Here is a 15774-nt window from a genome sequence, read left to right on the forward strand (position 1 = left end):
CTGCCTTCCTCCCTCCTCCCTAGTGTCTCTCCCTCTTATACTCTAAACAGGTCCTGTGTACTCCCCCTGTCTCCTACAGGCCACCCTGTAGCAGGTCCTGGAGCACCCCCCCCCCCCCCCCCCCCCCCCCAAACCTCGGCCAAGGTCAACCTAATGGCTCCTGGAAAGGCCCCCTGCCCCCTCATGACCAGCTCCTTCCCACTCTGTGTCATCAGCTGTCCCTATCCAACCAACCCCACCCGTTTTTACCCTTGACTCTCTGCTTTCTGTCTCCCCACCTCTGCTTTGCATCATTCTCTATGAGCCTGTTCTGCTAAGTGCTCAATGTGCTTTCTTATATGATTCACTTAACTATCATATTACAGATTACAGGGATAGCTAACACATAATGGCCGACCATGTAGGCAACTTCTCTGTAACTAGTTGTGTATTCTACTGTTAGTCATGTCTCTCTTATGAAGTATCTAGTCCATGTTTACTGCTCTGTATATGTTCTTAGCCAATAGACAAACATTTTCCAGGACCTTGCTCCATCGTCTCGTTGAGAGAGGTCAGCAAAAAAATGTTACAGCTCACTTTTCTGTGATATATGGGCTGCAGTATTCGGGGGCAAAATAAAGTTACTGTATATTTGTGTGTTCTTTTATATTTGAGTATAAAACCATAATACAGCAATACTGTGTTTTACATAGCAAGAGAAAGTCTAACACTGAACATGCAAAGGTATACATGTAATTATCCTGATCAGTCAGTCATTCTAGTCTTTTCCATTAGTTTTGCACATCAGTGTTCAACTGGTGCTCAGAAAGGTCTTCTCATATGATGGCTGTGTGTCATTTGAAGTTCCATTCATGTGTTTTGAAGGCAAAGGACACATTTTGCAGATGTGTTGGGTTTTGCATTGTGTGTGTGTGTGTGTGTTTTGTGGTGTGTGAGTTTTGAGGAAATTAGGTTTAAACAATTGAGAAAAACTATAAATGATTATTTCAAGACTGCCTTTTTCCTCAGCATTGCACAATAACTGCCAGGAGGCCTGGTTCAGCCATTGACCGTTCTGTCGCCATCTAGTGGCTGTGGTCGTGACTACATAAATGGCTGTCCTCTAAAGGAACTACAATTTGGGGGGGAGGGGGGTTAAAACACCAGACGGACATCAAGCTGAGTGATTGCCTCATGAGAAGACTTCTGCCCGTGGTGAAGAGACAAAGAGAGAGAAGTGGGGCAAGCTCTAAAATGGGGCCATTATCTCTAGGTAGCTACATACAGTAACTAGCTTCCTAAAGTACACTGCTGTGTTGAAAGTTCTTGCGTTCACTGCATCAGAAGCCCACATGAGCACCTGGCTGAACGGGAACAGTGTCCTGCTGCCTCTTGAGGTTCCAGTGATGGTGCATTTACCCTAAGAGCAATTTTGGAGGATAGACATCTGTACTGTACACAGAAACATGCACTCATACAAACACACATACACCCCCCCCCCCCCCCACACACACACACACACACACACACACAGACAGAGACATGCACTCACACAAACACACATATTTCCCCCACCACACACACACACACACACACACACACACACACACACACACACACAGACACAGACATGCACTCATACAAACACACATACACCCCCCCCCCCCCACACACACACACACAGACAGAGACATGCGCTCACACAAACACACATATTCCCCCCACCACACACACACACACACACACACAGAGGGACATGCATGCCCAGAAGCTAGCAGTACAAACACATTCACGTCACATCCAATCCCATGCACACTGTTTTGACAGCACATGCACATAAAGTCGTATCTTATGCCCTCCTGCTGATCGTTGATCATGATTTCATCACAGACGCCTCCATAACTCAGCGGGCGCTCCAGCTCCGTGAGCAGCCCATTACAGCGGCCTGACAACATCATTTTCCTCAGGAATACATTGACTGATTGATATTAATCGTATAGTCTGAATATATTTCGTTATTTTACTTTGTTGGGCACACACGGTGTTAAGAGGCCTGTTTGTTTCAAAGCGTTGGGATGTCTTCTGACAGTAAATATGGTAATTTATATTAAATATGGTAATTTACTGAGGAATTCTCACAAACTATTTGTCCTAGTGAAGCATTGGTTCATACAGGTTAAAATAACATCAACCTTGAGGTAACCTACCCTATTGTTATAATAAATATCCTATCTGTGTGTATGCTTTGATAATGTTGCTATAGGCCAGAAACACATCATATTTAAAGAGTAGTCTATCAAGTCTGTCTACTCTTTAATTTCAGCAAAATCCCTTCTACTGCTCCACTCCTTCAGTAGCACCCAGGAGTGTCCATGCCCACATTTCACCAGCCATGAACCAGTGCATAATAATAGTCTGTTCCAAGGACAATAGTTCCAGTGCAAGGGTTCACTGAACCATAGCGGTGGTAGAGACCCGTGCTACAATTCATCAGTCTGGCTAAATTAGGGAGATTGCTAAATGTGGTCCCTTGTGTGAATATGAAGAAATGTGGCTTTTAATGTGATTGCCAGAGGCAGCAGTGCCATAACTCAAGGTTAAGGTTGGTTGCAGTGAGGGAACTGTGGATTATATGAGGACATTTACAACGTGAGGATGCCAGGCATGCTTCAATGAGAACGATGACCTGATCTCTGAGCTGATCTCTGGGCTGATCCCTGATCTGATCTCTGAGCTGATCTCTGAGCTGACCTGATCTCTGAGCTGATCTCTGAGCTGATCCCTGATCTGATCTCTGAGCTGATCTCTGAGCTGATCTCTGAGTTGAACTGATCCCTGAGCTGATCTCTGAGCTGAACTGATCTCTGAGCTGATCTCTGGGCTGAGCTGATCTCTGAGCTGATCTCTGGGCTGAGCTGATCCCTGAGCTGATCTCTGAGCTGATCTCTGAGCTGATCTCTGGGCTGATCTCTGAGCTGATCTCTGGGCTGATCTCTGAGCTGATCTCTGAGTTGAACTGATCTCTGAGCTGATCCCTGAACTGATCTCTGGGCTGACCTGATCTCTGGGCTGATCTCTGAGCTGATCTCTGGGCTGAGCTGATCTCTGAGCTGATCCCTGATCTGATCTCTGAGCTGATCTCTTGGCTGATCTCTGAGTTGAACTGATCCCTGAGCTGATCTCTGAGTTGAACTGATCCCTGAACTGATCTCTGGGCTGATCTCTGGGCTGAACTGACTGATCTGAATTGCTTTGTTGGTAGACACATCCACTGAACAACGAGCACAGAGACACATCCACTGAACAACGAGCACAGAAGAGACACATCCACTGAACAACGAGCACAGAGACACATCCACTGAACAACGAGCACAGAAGAGACACATCCACTGAACAACGAGCACAGAGGAGACACATCCACTGAACAACGAGCACAGAAGAGACACATCCACTGAACAACGAGCACAGAAGAGACACATCCACTGAACAACGAGCACAGAAGAGACACATCCACTGAACAACGAACACAGAAGAGACACATCCACTGAACAACTAGCACAGAAGAGACACATCCACTGAACAACGAGCACAGAAGACCGAGTCACCAGCTACTGATGGACCTACACGGCTTTGTGCTACAAATAACGCACTGCTGTAATGTACAGTACCGCTATAGACTACAGCCCCCTCCTGGAATGATGTCTAAATGTCAGACACGGAAGGATCATTCTGTAGACTGTAGAGTCTATGATAGAGTACAGTGCAGGAGAATAGAACAGGATTAACTGAGGGAGGGATACTGATGAAGAGGGTGTGGCATAATGCTGTTAACACAGTGTGTTTACATAATGGATGATATTAACTCTACTTGGGCTGTAGGCTACTGTGTTGTTGTTGTTTACCTCAGTGCATACAGTAGGTTTAACTGTTTAGACAATTCAGTCAAAGTCAAACTCATGTTCAAATGTTTTATAGACGGCCCTCGAGTAAAATGGATATCTATAGCCGTTGTTTCTGTAGAAAAGCAGTACACTGCTGCTTAAAAAAAACTTTTAAATCCTGACATGTCCTTGCTTTTTCATTGTCTTCGATATGCCTAATCTGTATGAGGTGCAGTCAAATATGCCTACTCTAAGTGGAAAAGCACGACTATGTAATGGCATGTTCAGAATCCCAGTTTGCTGGAGGTCATCTTTCCAAATGGCATCCTGTAGGCTGCTTACGAACTCGGTCTAATTGCTGTTACAGGGAAAAGTGTTCACCAGAACAGTTCATCATCCAATCACTTGGTTCTCCGTCACCGACGCGCGGGACAGAATCCATCTCCGACTGGCAGCACCTTCCTCCAATCCGGGGCGCGCCGGGGACACATGCCAACCAATCACATCGGCATGTGGGCGTGTGTTCAAAGGTGAGATGCGTTTTTGAGTTTGTTAAATGACTGCAGCAAGAGATGCGATGAGCACCGACAGTAGCTGCGTGCACTACTAGGCTACCATGGGAGACGCGATACGAGTTCACTTATTCTGCCACTATCACGGATAATTTAACTGAATGAAAAGGAACAGGAATCGGTGCGTCCTGAACTTCCCCAGACAATGGAACGAGCTCTCTGCAGCAGTAACGCACCCCCGGGACGCAAGTACCCAGCCGAGACTACCTGCACACCCGCCGGGGTTCCTACAACTACGTGTGGCTTGAAGGCAACACCTCTGTTTTGGGCATGCCTTTCAGAGAAAGCGTGAAGAAAAAAACAGTTACGCGTGTAGGCTGCATATTCCGTGTAACAACTGTGGAGTTACGCAGTCCCGGGGAAATACACGGAATTGAAATCTCCTCCGACATGGACATTGAGACGCAGCGCATATATTTTTTCCAACATATTCACTGAAGGAGTACGCATGCTACATATCCCCAGTGAAACGACCTGAAACCGATACGGAGCATAAAAAGACGTTGGAATTATCTGTGGTGCGGAGCCAGAGATACTCTCCAGAAATACTACCCTCCAGAAATACTACCCTCCAGAAATACTACCCTCCAGAAATACTACCCTCCAGAAACACTACCCTCCAGAAACACTGACCTGGGTGCAATTCCGCAAGCTGCTTCTGTCGCTGTCCGTGGTCCTGGAAAAAAAAAAACACCTCAATATTCGGGTGCTGTAAATCAATACCTGACTGTCGAAGGACAACGATTTCATGGCCTGTGCGGCTATGAGATTCTTTTGGTTTACTTGTGACTCTGTTATCTGAAACAAGCAACATCAAAATTGCTCACCTTTGGAGGTCCGAAAACATTCAAGGATTTGGAATTGTATTATTGGAGCTCCGAGCCGTAGTCAACCCAAATGAAACCAAGCAAAATGTACCGAATGAACGCCCTGGGGATCTATTTGTGGGAAACAATAGTCTTTTTCAGGTAAGCCTTATTATAACGGCCTTGACTCTGCGATAGTTCATGTTATATTGTGTTCCTTATAGCCCATGGATGAACAACACTATTGATTCACCGTAGCCTGCTATGCGCCGGACAGGCTCTGCCAAGAGAGGGACAACGTAGCCAGATGGTTGGGTTAAGTTATAGAGTTGTCAGATTACTGTTTTATTTAGAGTATGTATTCCTCCACGTACTGTATGTGTAGGCGACATCAATTAGGCTGAATCCAGGCGGGTGAGAGAGAGCTAACAGCGAACACTAGTGGTCATCTTCTGCCAAATGGCTCGACTGGCAGGCATGTCTGTTATCAACAGGCATGTCAAATGCGAGTGAACACACACACACACACACACACACACACACACACACACACACACACACACACACACACACACACACACACATAGGTATGTCATGACACAGGGTATGAGAATAATGCTTATGAATAATGTAATGGCAGGTGATCATAATGTTCGTTTTTCTGAATCTGTGCATGACACATCTTTCCCAACGTTTCCAAATAGAGGCCCTTAGTCTGTGTGAGTGTATTTAGGGTCTGTGTGAGTGTATTTGGGGTCTGTGTGAGTGTATTTGGGGTCTGTGTGAGTGTATTTGGGGTCTGTGTGAGTGTATTTGGGGTCTGTGTGAGTGTATTTGGGGTTTGTGTGAGTGTATTTGGGGTTTGTGTGAGTGTATTTGGGGTGAGCAGCGGACAGAACCCCATCAAGATCACATTCATATCGCATCACATTTATACATTTATATTTGCATTGAGTTATAGTTCATGTTATTGTTATTTTGGCATCTGTTATGTCCTGCTTTGTGATTACGTTTCTAACGGCTCTATGGTGAGGGTTCTGTTGGATGTCCATCTCTGTGGTTTAGGTTCTGTTGGATGTTAGGCTCTGTGGTTTAGGTTCTGTTGGATGTTAGGCTCTGTGGTTTAGGTTCTGTTGGATGTTAGGCTCTATGGTGAGGGTTCTGTTGGATGTCCATCTCTATGGTGAAGGTTCTGTTGGATGTCCATCTCTATGGTGAAGGTTCTGTTGGATGTCCATCTCTGTGGTGAAGGTTCTGTTGGATGTCCAGCTCTGTGGTGAAGGTTCTGTTGGATGTCCAGCTCTGTGGTGAAGGTTCTGTTGGATGTCCAGCTCTGTGGTGAGGGTTCTGTTGGATGTTAGGCTCTATGGTGAAGGTTCTGTTGGATGTCCGGCTCTGTGGTGAGGGTTCTGTTGGATGTCTGGCTCTGTGGTGAAGGTTCTGTTGGATGTCCAGCTCTATGGTGAGGGTTCTGTTGGATGTCCAGCTCTATGGTGAGGGTTCTGTTGGATGTCCGGCTCTGTGGTGAGGGTTCTGGCGTTCGGGCCACAGTGTTGAGTTATTGAACTAGAATCAGGATATTGCTGTCTCAGCTGCCCATCCTGGTCTCTGCTGCTTCTCTTAATTGATATCTCTTTCCTGGTCTCACCCCAGACCCCAATCAAACATTGATGACCCCGCCAGTGTCTGCAGCAAGTGGATGCATAGACATTATACACAAACAGTCTTTCCTTAGAAATCTAAAGGATGCGGTGATCAAATGAAAAACCCCGGTACATAAAGTCCCAGCATCTCAGCCGATGCAATCTATTTGAATTGCTAAGCTACAGCGCACCAGGGAATAACAGATCACTCCCAGCGGGTGACAGGCAGGTCCTGGTGATGTTTTAGCAGGTAGGCAGGAAGGCGTGAGTGATAGGAATGGTGATGAGGTCCGGGAGGCCTGCAGCGGACAGCCATGTGAGCCAGCGTGTGTCTGGCCCACTAGAACCAGTCATAAACCATCTCCGGAGCGTATGTTGTATGCGGCAAATGTAGTCGCACACAGTCCCCGGGGAGTGAATGTTCACTGATTTATATGAAATGGAATACTAAAATGACTATCTCACAACTGCTGCAATAAGGAAGGGTTGTAAAACGCAGGCCATCTGGTGGGGTGATTCTTCCATGGTGCATTTGTAAGGCTATCTTTGCTCTTGTGTTCAGTGAGAAGTGATACACTTGGAATTTGATTGTTATGTCATACATTCTTGTTGGAATATGGCTCAGTCATTCACCCATGATGCACCTGTGCACGCATGGAATTGGTTGTGTTAATGTTGCATTCGCAAGGGCTTCTCTGTGTTCTACACCAAAACATTAGACTTTTGGCCTTGGGTGTCCACATCGTGTGAGGAAACGTGTTCAGGATTAATAATCTATAATTCACTGTTGCTCAGGGACGGTTTACTTGTCGTCCTGTAGCACCTGCCCTGGAGCTCGACCTTGGACTGGCCTTGAAGCTGCGTTTCACCCCCCAGCACGGCTCACCAGATGACCTCAAACTGCTCTCATCAAACACCAGGGTCCATTTATATCAGAGGAACGGAAAAATATTTAGCGATACATTTTGAGGCCTCTGATAAAAAAAACAGCTACATTTATTCTGACAATCATTCATGTTAGGCTGGTTTGTTTTCAAAGCTTGATGTATGATAATAACTATCGATTAGCCAAGACAAAGACTGATTGCTCTATAAATAACAGAGTGTATTATCAAGGACTTGTCATTGGTTTCCGTCATGGGAAAGGTGTGTTTGTTCTTCTGATTCACTGCCAACGCAGAGGACCCATTTCTCCGTGACACGCTGCTGCTTTCACTGTCAGATGGATTCATTAAGCGCTCTGCTGTGGGAACATCTCACATAGAACGGCTCTTCACGTCTGTTAGGACACTGTACATATTCAAGACACAAACTCTTTTCTCCCCAAATAATTTAGGCAACATGTACTGTATATCATTTTAAAAATGTATTTCATTGCTAGCAACTCCAAAACAAATGACTACAGTATTCTATGTAACTTTGTTACAAATGTAATTACTGTCACAGTCACAACTTAAATGACAATGTAACACAATTAGACTTTGAATATCAAAGCATAATAAAACAAATAAACAAATTGTAATTAAACTATGATCATTAATTATACATTGCTTGTTGCAGAGTGTTAAAAGCCCATGCATGGCCATTCATGTGGACCTGCAGAGTGCTTGAATGTAGGGCTTTAGTCCTGGCAGGGTGCTTGAATGTAGGGCTTTAGTCCTGGAAGGGTGCTTGAATGTAGGGCTTTAGTCCTGGCAGGGTGCTTGAATGTAGGGCTTTAGTCCTGGAAGGGTGCTTGAATGTAGGGCTTTAGTCCTGGCAGGGTGCTTGAATGTAGGGCTTTAGTCCTGGAAGGGTGCTTGAATGTAGGGCTTTAGTCCTGGCAGAGTGCTTGGATTTGATTGTTTATTTGTGTATTGTTCATGAATGTAGGCTGAGTTTGGCTGAGTGTTTGGAAGTGTATTTGTTTCTAGTTCATGAGTGTGGGGCTGAAGCCGAGCCTGGGAAGGGTCTGGGTCTGGGTCTGGGACTGGGTCTGGGTCTGGGTCTGGGACTGGGTCTGGGTCTGGGTCTGGGACTGGGTCTGGGTCTGGGTCTGGGTCTGGGTCTGGGACTGGGTCTGGGTCTGGGTCTGGGACTGGGACTGGGTCTGGGACTGGGTCTGGGACTGGGACTGGGACTGGGTCTGGGTCTGGGACTGGGACTGGGACTGGGACTGGGACTGGGACTGGGTCTGGGAAGGGTCTGGGACTGGGACTGGGACTGGGACTGGGACTGGGTCTGGGTCTGGGACTGGGTCTGGGACTGGGACTGGGACTGGGACTGGGTCTGGGTCTGGGACTGGGACTGGGACTGGGACTGGGACTGGGACTGGGACTGGGTCTGGGTCTGGGACTGGGACTGGGACTGGGACTGGGTCTGGGTCTGGGACTGGGAAGGGTCTGGGACTGGGAAGGGTCTGGGACTGGGACTGGGACTGGGTCTGGGTCTGGGACTGGGAAGGGTCTGGGACTGGGTCTGGGTCTGGGTCTGGGACTGGGAAGGGTCTGGGACTGGGAAGGGTCTGGGACTGGGACTGGGACTGGGACTGGGAAGGGTCTGGGTCTGGGTCTGGGTCTGGGTCTGGGTCTGGGTCTGGGTCTGGGTCTGGGACTGGGTCTGGGTCTGGGTCTGGGACTGGGACTAGGACTGGGTCTGGGTCTGGGTCTGGGTCTGGGTCTGTGTCTGGGTCTGGGTCTGGGACTAGGACTAGGACTGGGTCTGGGTCTGGGACTGGGTCTGGGACTGGGTCTGGGACTGGGACTGGGTCTGGGTCTGGGACTGGGACTGGGTCTGGGTCTGGGACTGGGTCTGGGACTGGGACTGGGACTGGGTCTGGGTCTGGGACTGGGTCTGGGACTGGGACTGGGTCTGGGTCTGGGTCTGGGTCTGGGTCTGGGTCTGGGACTGGGTCTGGGTCTGGGACTAGGACTGGGTCTGGGTCTGGGACTGGGTCTGGGTCTGGGTCTGGGACTGGGAAGGGTCTGGGTCTGTGTCTGGGTCTGTGTCTGGGTCTGGGTCTGGGACTAGGACTGGGACTGGGTCTGGGAAGGGTCTGGGTCTGGGTCTGGGTCTGGGAAGGGTCTGGGACTGGGTCTGGGTCTGGGTCTGGGTCTGGGTCTGGGTCTGGGACTAGGACTAGGACTGGGTCTGGGTCCTGACTGGTCCAGAACGCTGGGAGGAGATCAATTAGGACGGTGTTCTTCCGAGGCCCTGTAGCGTAATGAGGAACACTTAGGGCTAATGATCGGAGCTCCACATTAACGCATGCAGGGGCGGGGGCTTGATGGCGTGCAGCTCTCTGGCTCCAGACTCAGCCGTTTTTCCTGCCCCGTCAGCTCTGGCCCGTCTCTCCACGGTCTCACGGCCAGCATTGATCACACATAATTGAAGCAAATCTAACTTTGATCATGAAAAGCCAGGAACACGCCTCTCAGGAGGAAGATGGAAGTCTGTGATGGTGGTGATGGTCCAGTATTAGACCTGGTCCTGTGATGGTCCAGTGTTGGTCCTGGTCCTGTGATGGTCCAGTGTTGGTCCTGGTCCTGTGATGGTCCAGTGTTGGACCTGGTCCTGTGATGGTCCAGTGTTGGACCTGGTCCTGTGATGGTCCAGTGTTGGACCTGGTCCTGTGATGGTGGTGATGGTCCAGTGTTGGACCTGGTCCTGTGATGGTCCAGTGTTGGTCCTGGTCCTGTGATGGTGGTGATGGTCCAGTGTTGGACCTGGTCCTGTGATGGTCCAGTGTAATACCTGGTCCTGTGATGGCCCAGTGTTGGACCTGGTCCTGTGATGGTCCAGTGTTGGACCTGGTCCTGTGATGGTCCAGTGTTGGACCTGGTCCTGTGATGGTGGTGATGGTCCAGTGTTAGACCTGGTCCTGTGATGCAGATTCTAGTTTTTTCAACCATGTCCAGATGACGTAGGGAGAGAGAGAGTCTGTCCCCAGATCTCACACAGTCGCTCAGTGCAGCCTCGACCCAAGATAAAAGATAATTATACAACGGTATAGATCCGGTCCATTGTCTCTATCGGTCAGTTTGCATTCCAGCCGTGGCGATAACCACGATGGCCCCACGCTAACCGATAACCACGATGGCCCCACGCTAACATGGAATGTTCGCACAATAAGCAACAAACAAAAACAGGACAGCGACATTGCAATGCACAAAGCATAAGACGACAAGAACAGACACCTAACCAACAACAACACAAAAGACAGCGATGAAAACAACGACAATCACAATGATCTAGAGGAGGGGGGGGGGGGGGGGGCACAGTGCATACGTTTCCTGATTGCTCTACCTATCCACACAGATCATCAGTCTGGGAATTAGTCCTATTTATAAGAGGGAGGATATTGGATTGTGTAGTGTTGAATACTGCTTATGTAGGGAAAAATACCTATGTTCTTGTGAATGTAGGAACAGCCTTAGTGTGTCCCAGAGCTCGCTAGTGTCCTGGTCTATGTCCCTGAGGATGGACGTGGCCTTTTCCATACTTAGAAGATGGAGGAAGTCCTCTAGCCAGCTGTTTCTAGAGAAACAGCCTGGTTTTCTCACTTTCCAATTAATTAATATCAGCCGTTTGGCTCCGAGGCATGCAAGGGCAATCTTTTTTGATGTTTGACGTTTTGTATGTTTTCGTTGCGGGCCCCTAGCAGGCATGTTTTGGATGTTTTCGTTGCGGGCCCCTAGCAGGCATGTTTTGGATGTTTTCGTTGCGGGCCCCTAGCAGGCATGTTTTGGATGTTTTCGTTGTGGGCCCCTAGCAGGCATGTTTTGTATGTTTTGGCTGCGGGCCCCTAGCAGGCATGTTTTGGGGGATAACTGAGGACCCCTGACAGCGTGTGAGCCACCTCCTTCCACAGGGAGTCGACGGCAGGGCAGAGCCATGTGAATGAGAGTCCCCACTTTTCCACATTGGTCAGTTAGATTCTGATCCATCTCTTTGAGTATGGCTGGGGTGAAGTATGCTTGAGTATGGCTGGGGTGAAGTATGCTTGAGTATGGCTGGGGTGAAGTATGCTTGAGTATGGCTGGGGTGAAGTATGCTTGAGTATGGCTGGGGTGAAGTATGCTTGAGTATGGCTGGGGTGAAGTATGCTCGATGCATTAGTATCTAACACTTTTGCTCCACGTTATTGAATCTCTCCATCTCCTTGCTGCTCTCTTCCCACTCATCCTTGGCCTCTCTCCGTACAGATCTTCAATACTGACGTGTGCGTTGTGACTTATGTCCAGTGCTGCATGCAGCATTCTGATGTAGCATCCATCCAGTGACCTCTGCAGTGAGTGGTTCAGGGTCCAGCACTCACAGCCATACAGGAGATTGGATGAACCATCTGTCTCTCACCGTCTGTCACGGGTAAATCAATTTATCACCAAAGTCAATTGCGTGACGAGCAAAAACATATTTTCTGCTGAGAAGAGCCTTCAGTGACGTTCTTTGCTTTTCTTTCAATTAGGGATGAAACCCCCTCGATAATGTCTGGTACCCTCTGATACCCTCTGATACCCTCTGATACCCTCTGATACCCTCTGATACCGTCTGATACCCTCTGATACCCTCTGATACCTCTGATACCTCTGATACCCTCTGATACCCTCTGATACCGTCTGATACCCTCTGATACCCTCTGATACCCTCTGATACCGTCTGATACCCTCTGATACCCTCGATACCCTCTGATACCCTCTGATACCCTCTGATACCCTCTGATACCGTCTGATACCCTCTGATACCCTCTGATACCGTCTGATACCCTCTGATACCCTCTGATACCCTCTGATACCCTCTGATACCGTCTGATACCCTCTGATACCCTCTGATACCCTCTGATACCGTCTGATACCCTCTGATACCCTCTGATACCCTCTGATACCGTCTGATACCCTCTGATACCCTCTGATACCGTCTGATACCCTCTGATACCCTCTGAACCCGATCACCACTCGTCTATGATCCATATCTGCTGATACTCATCTTTTGTTTTGTTTTGTTGCTATAGCAGCTTGTTTATCAGTACAGTTTCCATTTAAATACATTTCATCCATCAAATTGAGTCTAAAGTAGGCCATCCATATATAAATATATTATATATTTTTCTACTTCAATATTTACTTGATCATTATGGTAACAATGATCATGTGCGTGCTTTCTAGGCCGCATAACGTGATTTAACGAGAGAACCGGAGTAGTGAGCACATTCTACACACTTTCCTGACTCAGAGACCTGACTTACATTCCAGCTGCGCTCCAGCCAGCGAGGCTACAGCACAGCGCTAACGCTAGCTGCTAGTGAACTGAATACAGCGCGCTAACGCTAGCTGCTAGTGAACATCCCCATCCGGGATCACATTTCCCTCAGTCCAGCATCTATTTTGGTTCACTGCAAACTACCTTCAGACTGTTTGCAATATGTTTCCAAACGTGTCCTGTTCTAGCTTGCATGCGAGAGAACGGAGCTCCACACATACTGTACACACACACACACACACACACACACACACACACACACACACACACACAAACACACTGGGGCAAGGACAAGAGAGAGAGGGGCCAGGACGAGAGAGAGAGAGAGAGAGGGAGAGAGAGAGAGAGATAGGGGCCAGGACGAGAGAGAGAGAGAGAGGGAGAGAGAGAGAGAGAGAGAGAGGGAGAGAGAGAGAGATAGGGGCCAGGACGAGAGAGGTAGAGAGAGAGAGAGGGAGAGAGAGAGACAGAGGGAGAGAGAGAGAGAGAGATAGGGGCCAGGACGAGAGAGAGAGAGAGAGAGAGAGAGAGAGAGAGAGAGGGAGAGAGAGAGAGAGGGAGTGTGTGGGAGAGACTGTGTGCGCGTTGTGCACCAAACAATCTGTATGAAGCTTTGTCAGACGGATGTGTGGAGTGAGAACGTGAGCTCAGGAAGGTCTCAGTGTGGAATTTAAACAAACTATTCACAACCCGTTGGTTTGAAGCACCCTCCTTGCTAACCATTAATGAAAGTAAACCATCCTCATCTGCAGTGATTAAGCCTATTCACCTTTTAATAATAATAATAATAATACACTATTTGTATAGCACCTTTCATGACATAGAATGCAGCTCAAAGTGCTTTACATAAAAAAGAGCAATTGAAAAGATATAAATGAACTAAAATGCTAAAAGCAAGATAAAAACAATAAATAGCAGGGTCAACACAAATAAATAAGGGTAAAAATGAAAAGCAACACAACATAAAACAACAGTAAGAGAAACATGATCAAATAAGAGCAATAATACAACAACACTGAAATAAAAGATGGAATCAGTTAAAAGCAGTGGGTCTTGAGCTGTTTCTACAGTTGTTGCCTGTCTAATGGGTCATGTGAGTTTGTTCCAAACCGTCGGTCCATAAAGACAGAAGGCTGCTGCACCGTCTTCTGTATTTAGGGCACATGGAGCAGGTCATCACCGGACGACCTCAGTGGTCGGGGGGGAACACATTCAGACAGGCGGTCTGATCGCTGAGGTAAGACGGTGCTGGTCAGTTATGCGCCTTAAAAACAAGTAGAAGAATCTTAAAATCAATCCTAATGGTTACTGGGAGCCATTGCAATGATGCTAAAACTGGATTAATATGTTCTCTGGTCTTGGTTTTTGTTCAAACTCTGGCTGCCGCGTTCTGAACCAGTTGTCAGGTTGAACAAGCTGTAACCTGTCAGTAGTTTTCTTGGGCCAGAAGAACGTGTGTTGCAGAAGTCAAGCCAGGAGAAAACAGAAGCATGAATCATCTTTTTTGCGTCCTCCAGTGAGAGATAGGCTCTAATTCTGGCAATATTTCTAAGATGAAAGAAGGCAACCTTAGTGACATTGTTGATGTGAGCATTAAAATTCAACTCCAACAACACGTAGATTTGACTAATGACACATTTTACCTAAAGTTTTACAGAAACATCTCAGCAGCAACAACCTTTATGGCCTTTAAGATTGTTACCTCCGCCCCACCAGCAGCCCCGGGGCGAGAGGTAATGTTTTCAGTGGCGTGTGTTGGTTTGTTAACAGGATTACGCAAAACCTACTAGACCAATGTTCATGAAACTCGGTGGAGGCAAGGGTGTAGGAGGGTGTTCTTTTTTTACTTTACCATTATTCTGTGCGCTTTTTTTGACTTTACCATCTCAAGGTACTACATGACAGGAGCTGTCAACATTGAGTCAGTCATGAAATGAAATGAAAATCAGTCAATCTCTGGGTTATATACAACTCACTTCTCCTTTTTCATATTGAAGAAAATGTCTTCAGCTCTGTCCCTGTTTCTGCTTCGGTCATAAACGCTCTGAAGTGAAAAGGTCTCAAAGCCAAGAGACTAAACTACAAGCAAGTAATACCAACATGTCTGTGAAAGCTCTGATGTACACCAAGCTCATAAAGGCCAAGACAGGTCAAAGGAGTACTTTGCTATTTTGGACTTTAAGCCCTATTGAAATGTATCGCAATCCAAATATTGTTACATGCTTGGCACGGCTTGGACATGACGATAGCCATAGCCGAGGAGCAAAACCTCCTATCTGAAAAATTCACTTTTTTGAGAAACAAATAAAATGTGTTATTTTCTTGCAGAATGCTATTTTTTTAAGGATACCCAATTATGCAGATAGAAGGTTTTGTAAAAATATTCGAATTGCAATACATTTCACAGGAGAGCATTCTGAGACTTGTAAGATCACACCCTGTGCTTCCCGTCTTGGAAATGCACACGTATCATAGTTTTTCCAATGCAATTACGGATGCCCCATTGACTTCCATTGTAGCCCAGTGAGAGCCTGCAGAAAAACTGCAGCTAGCTCAATACTGGAATGATCAGTGGAATGATGGTCTCTGTGTTTCAGGTTCATGGCAGACAGACCACAAATAGGGCTCAATGTTCAAAATAGCGCACTGCCCCTTT

The 15774-nt window shown here is 47.3% G+C and overlaps 1 protein-coding gene across 7 annotated transcripts in view; it reads left to right on the top strand.

The window, feature by feature from the left end:
• Nucleotides 1-5329: 5329 nt before the first annotated feature.
• Nucleotides 5330-15774, top strand: part of glra1 (glycine receptor, alpha 1) — a gene marked incomplete at both ends in the record, with an annotated part of 61938 nt that continues 51493 nt past the window's right edge. For all 7 annotated transcript variants that reach the window (XM_084459359.1, XM_084459362.1, XM_084459360.1 and 4 more), the window contains one exon: nt 5330-5400. In XM_084459359.1, the coding sequence (XP_084315485.1) occupies nt 5330-5400 (71 nt within the window). The remainder of the gene's footprint in view (nt 5401-15774) is intronic.

This window comes from Borostomias antarcticus (assembly GCF_949987555.1).
Source record: "Borostomias antarcticus genome assembly, chromosome: 28".
Classification (NCBI taxonomy): domain Eukaryota; kingdom Metazoa; phylum Chordata; class Actinopteri; order Stomiiformes; family Stomiidae; genus Borostomias; species Borostomias antarcticus.